Source organism: Gymnogyps californianus, chromosome 6 (assembly GCF_018139145.2).
Source record: "Gymnogyps californianus isolate 813 chromosome 6, ASM1813914v2, whole genome shotgun sequence".
Taxonomy (NCBI): domain Eukaryota; kingdom Metazoa; phylum Chordata; class Aves; order Accipitriformes; family Cathartidae; genus Gymnogyps; species Gymnogyps californianus.
This window is the reverse complement of record NC_059476.1, coordinates 33,916,167-33,928,651: the sequence shown is the minus strand read 5'-3', so window position 1 is coordinate 33,928,651 and position 12,485 is coordinate 33,916,167. Positions and strand designations below refer to the sequence as shown.

The 12,485-nt window shown below is 40.6% G+C and overlaps 1 protein-coding gene across 1 annotated transcript in view; it reads left to right on the top strand.

Moving 5' to 3' along the window:
- The window catches only part of ANK3 (ankyrin 3), a 210,925-nt gene that overhangs the window by 77,654 nt on the left and 120,786 nt on the right, over positions 1–12,485 (top strand). Inside the window, exon 8 of the mRNA XM_050899157.1 lies at positions 6,501–6,599. Within this exon, the coding sequence (XP_050755114.1) occupies positions 6,501–6,599 (99 nt within the window). The remainder of the gene's footprint in view (positions 1–6,500; positions 6,600–12,485) is intronic.

Sequence of the window (12,485 nt, the reverse complement as noted above, 5' to 3'; positions counted from 1 at the left end):
TAGGACTTGGAAAGGTGTATCCAGATACATGCTAAAGCAAGTAACAGCCACTGGAAGGAATGAGAAACCAGTTTCCTTAGCAGTCCGACTATACCTATGGTATCCTGTGCAAGAAAGCTCTTTTGCTACAAATCAGACCCCTGCAGAGTGCCCGCCCTTTCCCATTCAGGCCTTGCTTGGGCGTCCCCAGGAACAGTGCACAGGGAGGGCAGGCAATTTTATCTGCTGCAGTTCCAAGCCAGCTGCAATGGAGATGTGTCCAGACTGCCCTGTGCTAATTCAGCAACAAGAAAGTGCCAATCACTGTTTCTCCAAGGCTGCCATGCAGACCAGGAATGTGAGGAAGGTGCTTTGAATAAACTGTATTTTCTGGGAATTATAGTTAGGAAAAAGCTATCTTTTGGGGGTTCACAGAGTTTTCAGATATCATTCTTCTGTCTGGGATTATCTTGCAGTGGAAACATCTGTCTATCCCAGGTGAGGAAATGCCTCTGAAGCTCCACCTGTCTCTGAGGAGCACAGTGGTTAGAAAAGGAAGGAAGGAGTTGTTCTCTGCAGCTTCCAGAGCCAACAACTGAAAGAAACCTCTGTGACCCCCACATCCACTCCATAGTTGAGCAAGTCAGAAGATTCAGGTAGCAAGGGAAATCCTCTACATGAAGATGACCTCTGCCCATATCTTTCTTGCCAAAGCAAACAGGAGGTAGTCACTGTGCCATAAAACTGCATCCAACCTTGTGAACAGCCTTGCTGATACACAGTACTCCTTATTCTAGAGGAGATGTCAGTTCCACTGGGAGTGGGCTTTGCCTGCAGAAAGTTTGCTTACTGGAAGGCTGAGAAAGGATTTGGTAATTTTGAGAGGGTGGTGTGAGGACAACATGCATTAATGATGACCCTGAGGCTGAGGAGCAGAACACCATTAGCCCATCAAAAAGAGCAGGCAATATGTAAGTGACAGCAACATAAAAGAAAAACATCTTTTTATTTCCCTAGTGGTAGTTTGCCATAACAGCTCCTTGCTATACTCTTCCTTCTTTTCTTCCAGGATTCATTTTATACACCTCAAGCCTGAAGAAAGACAAGTATATAAACATACAAGAACTAAATTAGCACAATAGAAGGCTTATTAACGTTAAGTAGAGGAGAAAAAAGCTGAAAAATTACGCACTGTTGTAAGGTTTACTGGAAAGCATCTGATTGTGTGTTTGTACCTATAATTTCTTTAATTTCTGAAAGTCCTATACAAGTCTCGGTGATCCCAGTAACTGCTACTAGAATACAAGACTTTTCTCTCCAGGGGTTCTGCTGTGTTGTAGCTCCAATTCTGAATTGCAGAAAAATACAGGAGAGAATATTGAGTGTTTTCATATACAACGTGTTGATGTATCTGCATAGTTGCATATGACAATCTTCACATGCAAAGCACAATCTTCCCATACCTCCAGGAACTGGTAATAGTGGTAATATCCATGCAGTGCTGTTGATGACAATTCCAGTATATGACAACCAACATTATGCTCTTTGCTTAAGAACCCCTAACGATGGAGGGATTTTCCAGACTGTATAGGAAATTTCTGCTTTACCAGTCTGCCTATTTTCGGCTTCTGTTTTATTCACACATTCTTTGTCAATATTAAGCTCTTTCCAGAGTCTGCTCTCAGTTGAGAACTGAGAAGGACTATCTTACTAAATTCCAAGTTAATCTGAAAATTTTGGTAAGAAACTGGTTTGGTTTTTTTTTTTAAAATCAAAGATAAAGAAGTGAGATTTTTCTGATTAAAACTACACTCCACCGAGGGGCTTGGAGGAGAGCTCAGAGGTGGAGGTAAGTTCTCTCATTGGTAACGAGGAGAAATATCAAGTCCCCATGACACTGGCAATGAGTCTTCACAGTCCCTACATGATCTGCCAGTCAGTCAGCATTTAAAACAACGCAACACATGACTAGGAGAGGTTTACCCTTTTTTTGTGTGGTTTTTTTTTTTTTTAAAGGTACACTTCAGAGCCCAATATGATACTGTAAGTGCAAACATTTACTTTTCTTATTTATTATTAGCATCCTTATGCTTGTAAACTCAGACTGTCTGATGGGAGAAAGAGGCAATCCCATAGGACAGCATAGCATACCAGAAACCAGGGGGAATTCTTCATTTTCTAAATGCATTAAAATAAAACTTATAAGATATACCGTGTTTGCACTCTGTCAGTTTTAAGTTTTTCCCTATTTTTTTCTGAATTCCTAACCATTTGTGTTGCTAATTTGTAATAGTAAGGAGTAATTCTGACTACTGTGGTGAACTGTGATGGATAATGCCATGTGTCAGAGGGAAGCTGATCTCATTTCAGATGGGAAATGTACGTGGCTTATTGCTCAGCACAGGATAACTCCAAGTTTTTTGAATTTTCTTGTGAAGCTGTAGATAGAGAGCTGCAGCTGAAAGGGGTTAGTGTTTGCTCTGATCAGGCACAAGCAAAAGCCGCTGAATGTAAAAGCAGGTCGCTCTTCACCCATCGTATTTCCGGATGTTGTGAGACTCTGAAGGAAGGCACAGGCCCTGTGTGAGAGGGTGGTGGCTGCAGCAGGCAATGGATAGAGATAAAGGGAAAACAGCCATCCACAGTGTTGTGAGGTATAGAAAAAAATTGCATGCATCTCATCTGTCACACTTTGAGCTATATGCAGTTTCAGAGTACTTCAAGTCATATACCCCAGGACATCTGCCAAGGGAGAGAGGAAAGGCTATGTGCTAGTTCATAATTCTATGAGCATTTATTGCATAGTTTCAGGTTGCTATTCTCACAAGTTATGTTTCATATTCCCTGTAGAATTTGTTAACTCTCAAGGTGAATGGCAAGTTGGATCTCAGTGTCGAGGGGTCTACCTGAGACATTATTCAGCATTTGATATTTCAACAGCAAGGGCAAGAAGTGCTCCAACAGACATTCTAGATCTGAACCACATCTTTTAATGGCAACTTTTTGAAGGCATTTCAGCTTTATTACTGCAGGAAAACATCTTCAAAAGTTTCCTGATTTACTATTCTATCTTAAGAACAAAGGGAGAAATTTATAGAAGATCAAACAGATAAAAATAGACTGAAAAGACAGCAGATGCTGTTGATTTACTGAAGAATTCAAACCTTACATTTGGTGGCTATATTGTTTGCTGATACCACAGTTTGAGTGTTAATAACCTACACCCAAGCTGCGCACATTATGAAGCTTTTTTTATCTCTAGTTTCTTGTGACAAGTACAAACAACTCTATTTTGAGTTGCTTGCTTTACATTTTGTCATCAGAAACATTAATGATGATGATGTCTGAGGTTTATTCACTTCTCAGTTCACGTTCTTAATTGTCAGATGAGAGATGGGAAGGGGCCATATGCATGATACGTCTAGGTATAATTCTTTAAGCCTTGGCACAACACAGTATTGACCAAAGATAAGTTGTTTGCCCTAAACTTCAGTGTGCAATTATTCAAGCATTCACATAATGAATCTCTTCATCTGCATGGAGGCAGAACTCTCAGCCAGCAGAATTATTACTTCATATTGATTGCTACCAGTAAAAGCTCAAATAGCTAAATGGCAAAATTAAATTCTGAATAGAGACCTGCCCTCTCTCTTTTCCCCCCCTTCATTTCCCCACAGTGTTTTCCTGAGCTGTTAGGGCTGAAAAAGGCTAAACAGGCTTTTTCTTCTTTGTCTCTTAATTCTTCTTATGAACTGTCTGAATAGGTTAGTGGAGCATGACGAAAACTGCATCCTCCTTCCCAGAGAGTGAGTGCTGCAGTGCTCTTTTCCCAGGAAAGAGGAGTTGAGTTTGATCATACATAAAGATAGGTATTTCACTGGGCACATAGGGTTTCATTTGCTTGATTTCTTCTGCTCAATTCATTATTTCGGGGTAGCTGTGTGTAGTTGGTTTTCCTAACAAACTGTGTCTAAAGTGATCGTATTCTTTATCCATCCATCTCTTCCTAATGTGAACTTGTTGCCTATTTTCAACCAAATGTAACTCAAGGTTTCAAGATCCTAGAGACATTAAATTTATATGGTTTTCATAAAGACAGGTGGTCAAATGGAGGAAAGATGGGTTGCTAGCTCTGCAGCTTGCAGAAGTGAGCTCAGTCCTTATTCAGTGCTGGAGAATTTCCCCACATTCCCAGCCAAGGTGCTCACCCCTGTCAGAAGCTGAGAGAGAACTGCACTGTCCTGATAGTTTCTGTACTAACCAGAAATATGAAGGTCATGTGAACAGGGCTCCTCTTTGAACATGGAAGTAGATAGTTCTAATTTTCTTTCCCCTGTTGCAAGCAGTGTGACCTAAACCTTAACTGCTAAGTGGAAGTAATCTCTGTAGGAGTTGAGGTGTGTATCTGCCAGCACTCATCCATCTACTCCAGAATCAGCTCTCCTTCATTTAAGGCAACAGGAGCTTTGAACGATTGGACTGGCAAATAATTAGATCCAAAATGCGGATTCTTATGTGGTTATACCCTCCCCTGTGCTGTACTAGATTGGTTTAGCTTACTGCCAAGATGAATGAGAACCAGGCTTCTAATATGTATTTGTCCTACCTTTTGTAATGCTGTCCCTTCCTCCTCCATTTCTTTTTTGATGCTTAGAAAAGGCATTTCTTCTAGTCTGTGTATGATACCGTAAATTATTAGTACTAAATTATTTTGATGTATTAACAGGGCACTAAGGTCTATTAGACTGAGTTAACCTCTTTGCCCATCAACCCCAGCAAGAGGAAAAAGGTGGTCCTTCCGTCTAAATTACCTGCAGTAGCCTTTACTTGCAGACACAAAAGTTATTTCCTTTACTGTTTTTTCTCAGGAAAGTAAAATTCGTATCTCTCTCCCTCTGACGTCAGTAACATCTTTCCTCCTAGGAAGAGAGGAAAAGCAGAAAGTATCTCCTCATAATTGTTTTTCTCCTCTCTTTTACTGTCTTCTTTGTGGCTGATACAGTCGTATACTGACCCGAGATTATATCCAATATCAACTCCTAGTCAAATAGAATTATTTTTTTTTTTTCAAAACCATCTCACAAATTACAAGTTAAACAATCATGCAGTTTTACATTCCTGGAAGGACTAGGCATAGCATACTTTTTGTTTAATGTGCTAAGCATCTTTTTGTTTTACTTCATTTTTTAAAGAAATGAGAAGCTACCCTGCAGTAGTAGTCGCCTTGATGCTCTAATGATCATTAGTATTGGAAAAAGAAGCTCTGTCATTTCATCTTGCTGAAATGTATTTTACCTCTGTGATAATATTAATTAGTACTTTCTAGTAGCTGTGAGTTAGCTTCATAGTGAAATTTTGTGTAAATGAAAATGTAGCATACTGGGTTAGCTACTCAACATTATTATTAAGCTGTGAGTCAGCTTGTCGCATCTGAGAGGAGATCTTTTTTCAGTGCTGGTTTTGTATCACTCCACTCACCTGCACCAGGTAAGACACTTGCACTGCCCTCCAGCTATTCAAGGTGATGGGTGCCTTTCTGATTCAGTCAGCCATAGGACTCATGCTCACTAAAATTTACCGCTTTCTGCTCAGTCACAGGGAAGCTGGTTTTACGCAGCCAGCTGTTTGCACTGCCCCTGAATACACAGAAACATGTTCTTTAAAATTCTATTTGTCTTCATACAGCAGCTGCATGCTCTATTTAAATCCTTTTATTTTTACTTGGCTCCATATGATCAAATATATACAGGATGTGGCCTTCATACACCACAAGATAAAGGATTCATCAGAGCATGAAGAAACGTTCTAGCTACATCTTGTTAAAAAAGCGTGTTTGTGTGCGCACGCATTGGTTATGTAACTGTCCTCGATGTGCAGCATCACTGCATGCTGCTGGCCTGCCAGGCGCCACTTAGGGAAGCATATACATGTATTTACAGTCTCACTTGAAGTACAGTATTATGTTGATTAGAGGAACAAATTAGGTAGACAAAATTAGTGATGTAACTGAAACGAAGGTTCTTACGAGGCTTGTAGAGTTTGCTGATAATGCTCGGAAATAAATAGCATTGGCATCTCGTTGCTTTTGAATTAGACCTACAGATGTAATGGTTTTATTTATTTTCCATGGCTCCTACAAGGCCAATGAAGTTGTGAGGTATAATCTTCATCATTACATGCTCAGAAACAACCATAGCTGAATTAAATTGCTAGGGTTTAGTCAGTAAAATTGCATAAATTTAACTCCTATACAAAAGCTGAGAACTGAGGCACAATCATGTCTTCTTTTAACTCCAATCACAACTTGATTGCTTGTCTTCATAATATGTATGTCGAGGTATCAGGCCAGTAATTCATATGTGTGGATAAACACAGCTTGCCTTTGCTTTCATGCTCCCAGGGAAACAAAACTGTGTTGTGCTTTAGCAAATTGGGCATAATTCATTCTGTGAGCAAACTGATCACAGAGTTCATGAAAGAAAGATATATGCATATTTACTTTCATGTTTTTTCTTCCACAGAATGATATCACACCGTTACATGTTGCATCGAAGAGGGGAAATGCAAATATGGTCAAACTCCTACTTGATCGGGGAGCTAAAATTGATGCCAAAACAAGGGTAAGCTTAAGCGTGAGTGTTGTGAGTGACTGTGTGGAATTCTTGCCTCTGACCTGTTAGTTGCTGTACAGCTTAAATCATTCATCTTCCTGGCAGGCTAGCATAGCTGCACTGTATTTCTTTTTTATAAAATGGTTGCAGTAGGATGCTAACAATTTACATCTCTTAAAGCAGTGTGTGAAACACCATGTATGGCAAAGCTCAGAACCAACAATTTTCTATGTTCTCTGTAGAACATTTAATCAGGAGCTGCTTCTAGCTGCTTAGGGGTGGAGGTGAATGTACAGGAAAATACTAAGAGACAAGAATTCAATTCAGATATTTCAGAATTTGAATGCTAAAGAGTAACTTTGAACAGCGGTGTGTGTTCCTCTTTCATTATCCACAGCGCAGTGTCACAGAGCACGATGTTGCTGATGAGTCTCATGCAGCTCAGCCTCCCTCTGACTGGGTGCTTAGCTGCTGGCTTGGATTTGTCAGCAAATGTACCGGGTGTAGTGATGGTTTCCATCAGGTAGACACCTAACTCTGTCCGCTGAGTGACTTAGAAGCTCAATGCATATGATTATATCTTAATTGCTGTAGTTAAAATCCAATCAAACCAGTTTAGGGATATTTTATTTGCTTACACAGTGGCAAAAAGAGAAGGAAAAAGTTCAAATGTTTGGAAGTAAACCTAGAACTAGTGGTGCTGTGGGCTGTCACGGCAGTCTTTGCAACATGCTCCTGTGCACGTGAGGTAACCTTCAGGAGCTGTGCCTGTAACTTTTTGACAATTGTCATTTTCTTGAAATATTAGCTTATCACCTATCCATCTTCCATTTTTAATTATTCTGTATAATTTCCACCAGAATCATTCTAAACAAAACAAAGGTATAACTTAAGAATATTTTTTTTCTACAGTATTTTGGATATAGGATACATTATTACTGTATCCACAGGTTTCTGTTTGGTTTTCCAGTGTTTCAGCAGTCTCTGAGATTTCATGCAGTGCTTGTTGAGGCACATTCGTATTTTTTATTTCTGTGGCAAATTCAGAAACTGGGTCAATTTATTTTGTCATCTCTTCACTCTCTCCGCATGTTTTTCTTTAGTTCTTCTTCTATTTTACCTTTAGAAGTTACTCATGATTTCTTTGTAAAATGTTTCTGGTTTTTCTAATTGGGGAATATAGAAGGGATGAATTTTCATGGATAATGTGAGCAGTGGGTATAATTTCTGGACTAAAATACCAGCCTCCTATGTGCTGCATGGGGGCTGCCAGGTTGAGGGGTGTGGGCCTACCATGTGGTGGGGAGGGCTGCGTTTTGGTGATGTGGCAGATGTGCATTTGGTTACAGCAGGGAGAAAGAGACATGGTAAGGGGCTATTTGCTTCCTCTCTGCAAGCATTTATGTGGCCCACTGCAGCCAACACGTTGGGGACCGCTACTTTAAATAGTTGGAGTCCAGCTTGTTCTTTTCTGTTAGTTATGACCATTTGTGATCTGCTTCTTTTTCTGTATCACAGGCTCCAGGGTCAGACATTAGGATAATTTATGTAACTAAAAATACAGGCTGGGACGGAAACAGGATCCAGGAAGAGGGCAGAAGCACTAACAGCTCCTGAGTCTGGCAGAGCTTCCTAGTGAGGCAAAAGGCAATGGATGAGTGTGGTTCACAAAGTGGTGGTTTGTTTTTTCTGGATTCCCCCAGAGACTGCCTGTTTCCCCAAACACCCATCCTCTCCATAAATCAGAAGGGATTTGCATAACTTCTCCTGCTTGTGCTGTACGTGTGTCACTCATCGTTGCACTTTTCTGGCATTAGCAGAGGCATCATTTTTTGGCAGTTAGTGACTAAGTGGAAGTTTTGCTCCTGGCGGCACTGACTCATCCTGGCAAGGGTTTACCAGCCTGTGGCCTGGGCAGCGTGTGCCTCTGCCAAGGAGACTCACTGAACCAAGCAGACAGCTGCATGATCGAGAAAAGGGAAGAGCATCGCTGGAGTAGATCAGGAAGGATTTACAAATCAATAGGAGAAGCAATAGAAGGCTGAGAGTAGTGTGGTGCTAGATGAAAAAAGGACATTGTTTCAGGATTGTCTACCTAGTTCTCATATTCAATAGCAAAGATTAATTACTGTGAGCTGTTGTAACACATGTTCCTGCTAAATCTCTCTTGTTATTCCTACCTGACCCAATGTTGTTTTCCAAGGCAGAACAATTGAGGTATGTCAACTCTGCAGTTGTTTCATTTTTTTAAAGCACCATTATTTTTTTAATGTCCCTGACAGAATGGCCTCACAAAAATACAGGATGACAAAAGCTTCAGTCATATCCTTTTGCAACAGCATCACCGCTGCTGAATCTATTGAAAGGCAAAGAGCTGCCAAGGCTGTCTTTTCTGATACATGTATCAAGTCATGCCTATCAGTTGGACACCCAGTCAGATCCCAGCCTTGTGGTGTTCTGCGAGGGGCAGGTATAGGTGCTGAATGCACACACAACTTGATAAACAGATAGGATTTGCACGTGAAAATAAGTGAAGCTCCTATTACCAGATTTATAAATGTGAGACGTCTCTCTTTCTCTTTTTTTTTTTTAAAGGAAGTTTTAAAGAGATGAGCAGACTTTTTGTTGTTTCATTAAAATAGTTTTTTTCTTGGACACTACGGTATTATTTAATGCAAACGTTGGTTATGGGACACAAAATACCTCCTTAAAGGTGAATGGCAAAGGTTTAGTACCCATATGGAAGGACAAAAATTCTTGAAAATTGCTTGTTTCTTTTGCTCAGAGACAGAAATTCCTAGGCCTTTGTTTCTCCTGTATCAGGTCTGTAATTCACCTTTAAAAGAGTATGCAGAAGGTACTGTTTTGTGTTGTTGACCAAACACTAACCGGGCCAGGATTTGCTACTCTGACTCTTAGATGGGACAGATTTAGCTATTCAGTTGTTGTTTTGTGATTTGTTCCTGCAATCCATTCTCTGTATGGAGTACTGGAAATATGCTCCACGTAATGTCTATTTTTATTTTTCACAAACATACTCATTTTGTAGATAAGTTCACATAAAGCCTTTCCTGAGTGTTAAATAAGGTGGGGTAATGATTTCTTTTCCTTAGTCATTTCCATGAGCATTTGCGTTTGCTGCTAGCAGATGGTCCTGGAAACTGCAGTGCTGAAGTACTGCACAAAAGGTTAACATGAAGGGCTAAATCCTTATCCTTTTTAAATTATTGTAAAAGTCATCCATGGGCTCGCAATTTCTCTATATTCATTAGGACTGGGATTTGATGAGCACCATAAATATTATTGCACACCCGCAAACTGTAGTTAGGAGTTGAGATAACGTGTGAGCATATGAGACTATTTCCAAAAATGAGCTTAGAACTATTTTGAGGCTCAGCCATGTCTTTTTTTTTTCCTTTTAGTTCATGCTTATGTTGCATTGTTTATTTTAACCAGCTGTTTATCTTCACTCTGTCCTTTTTTTGTGCGAGATGTCTAGCAGCTGGTACTTGGAGCTTTGTACTGAATTCTTAAGGGTACTCCTCAAGACCTGTGTGCTGCTTTTGTCCATCCAGAGCAGCTTTTATCGTTGAGGTTTTTAACTAACATTCTAAGCAAAGACCTATTAATGCCTCATGTAACATGTTTACTGAATGTTGCCCTAATTATTTTTTCCTCTGTCTTCCAGAAAAGACTTTAAAAAATAAAGTTTAATTAGAGAGGTTGATTAAATCAGCTTGATTTGCTTTGGCTGTCTAATACTGTATATGCCAAAGTGAATTTGTGTCTGAAGCAGGCAGCAAGCAAATTTTAGCCTGGATTAACAATAAGTGTTTATAATCTTCACTCTACTGATTTGGAGCTAAGTAACAGGCCAGCACTCATATCTGTATGAAAACATGTGGGATATGCTCTTTTAAGATGCATCAGATCATGCATAAGGTGCTCCAGAAAAGCCACGTGTATTAAGATATAAAATAACTACAAGAATAACACTGACTTAGCTCTCTAAGTGCATTTGGCATGGGTAGGAAGAGCAAACCTCATTTGTTGCCCTATTGTACGGAAGGGGCAGTTTGCAATAGTGCCAATGAAGTGAAGAATTCAGGAGAGGTAAAGCATGGAGGGACCATGAGATACAGAGCCCTGATAGGCTGAAGCACATGCACAGAGACTCACTAAGCAGTGACGGGGATGATAAACCCTGGAGGCAGCAGTAATTGCTCCCCTGGGGAAGCACACCTTCTACCTCTGGCTCAGGGGAGTGGAGTGCCTGTCGCAGTCCTGCCAAGGCCATGGACAGGGTCTGGGATTTGGCTTAAAGTCTGACAAGCTCTTGCTGAATATTTGCATCACAGTAAAGTTTTTACTGGGTGTTGTGCTTAATTTCATTGCTCATAAACTGAGTTAGAAGCTGATGCTTGCTGATGTGAGAGTTGTGGTACTGAGGCTACCATGGATTTCGGGTACAGCCCAGAGGATCCCATTATGCGAGGGAAATCCTGGGTGAGCATTGACAGGGAAGGGGTAGCTGGGGAGTACAGGGAGGCTGGTCTGTGCTTACCCATGCTGCTCAGGGGTCGCTTAGAGCCGCATGTGGTGGCAGGGAAACACACTGCAGCAGGGAGGCTCAACTGCCTGCACCGTCGTCTGCTATCCTAAAGCCAGTTGTGACCGCAGTGTAACAAGATCAGGGAGCTACACAGGTATCTGAGTCTCAACAGGGACCAGAAACAATGCTTAGATCTCATTTATTTTGAGGGGAGGGTGCGTGTTTGAAATAAAAGCTAAAAAAAGAGCAGCAGCCTCAGAAATGGGTGTGCAATACTTATGAGAAGCTTGTGTCTAAGCAGAACTTCTCCTATTGTACTCCTGGCTTTGCTGGAGATGCTCTCAGGCTCTCTGGAGGGATAGATAATACAGATGATATGATTTATCATGTCAGCGCATACTTAGAGAGTCCTTAATCTGCAGATTATTGTCATAATCGTTTGTAATGGTTTTTCTGAGCCATTGCAGACTATCATATTAAGGCAAGTTTGCTTCCTAATACATGTAATATATTTTACGCTTCACATAGTATAGTCTATATGAACAGTAAATAAGCAACTAGAAAATCTCCTGACAAAATCAGTGAAGGCTTGCTGAGTTCAGAGCAGTCTCTTTTAATCTCAGATTCTCTTTTTTTAAACAAAATCTTTCTGTGATCTGTGTTTCAGATTGCCTCTGCACATGTCTTTACATGCTTTTAGTGCCATATAGCAATTAACAAAGCCAGGTGAATAGATGGTGTCTTTTCAGAATACAAAAAAAAGATCTCCATACCTAAATGAGCTGTCTTCAAATATATTTGCTCTTTATAGTGGGAGTCCTGACATCATCTTAACAATAGCTATAGATCGACTGTCCCAACAAGCACCTACGTTGCATTGTAATGTTGTGTCATGCCATGTGATGCATCTGGTGGTAGTGACTGCTGTGTGGACTAGAATGAGCTCTAGCTGGCCAAGCATGACTGCCTGCCACCTCCTGTGCCACAGGAACCTTGTCAGCCATAGGCACAAGCTGGGGGGGCCAGGCACCATGTGAGGATTGGGGCACTGTGCTCTGGGGAGCACTGAAGTAGTTTTTAAGGGTCTAGTCTAGTGCATGAAGGTGATCAAATGTGTCTCATTCTCTGTGAGCTTGGTATGTACTACCCATGGTATGTTGGTGAAATGAGTTGGAGGGGGCATAAAATCGGGAAAATGCTCCCTAACTTGCAGTTTTGTGCCTGATCTCCTTGAGTATCTTTCTTTGATGTGCCTGGTGAATATGATAATTATAGGAAGTAAAAAGAATGAACAATCTAATGTAAATGATCTTCAGCTCCTGCCTACAGGTCTCTAGTTACCT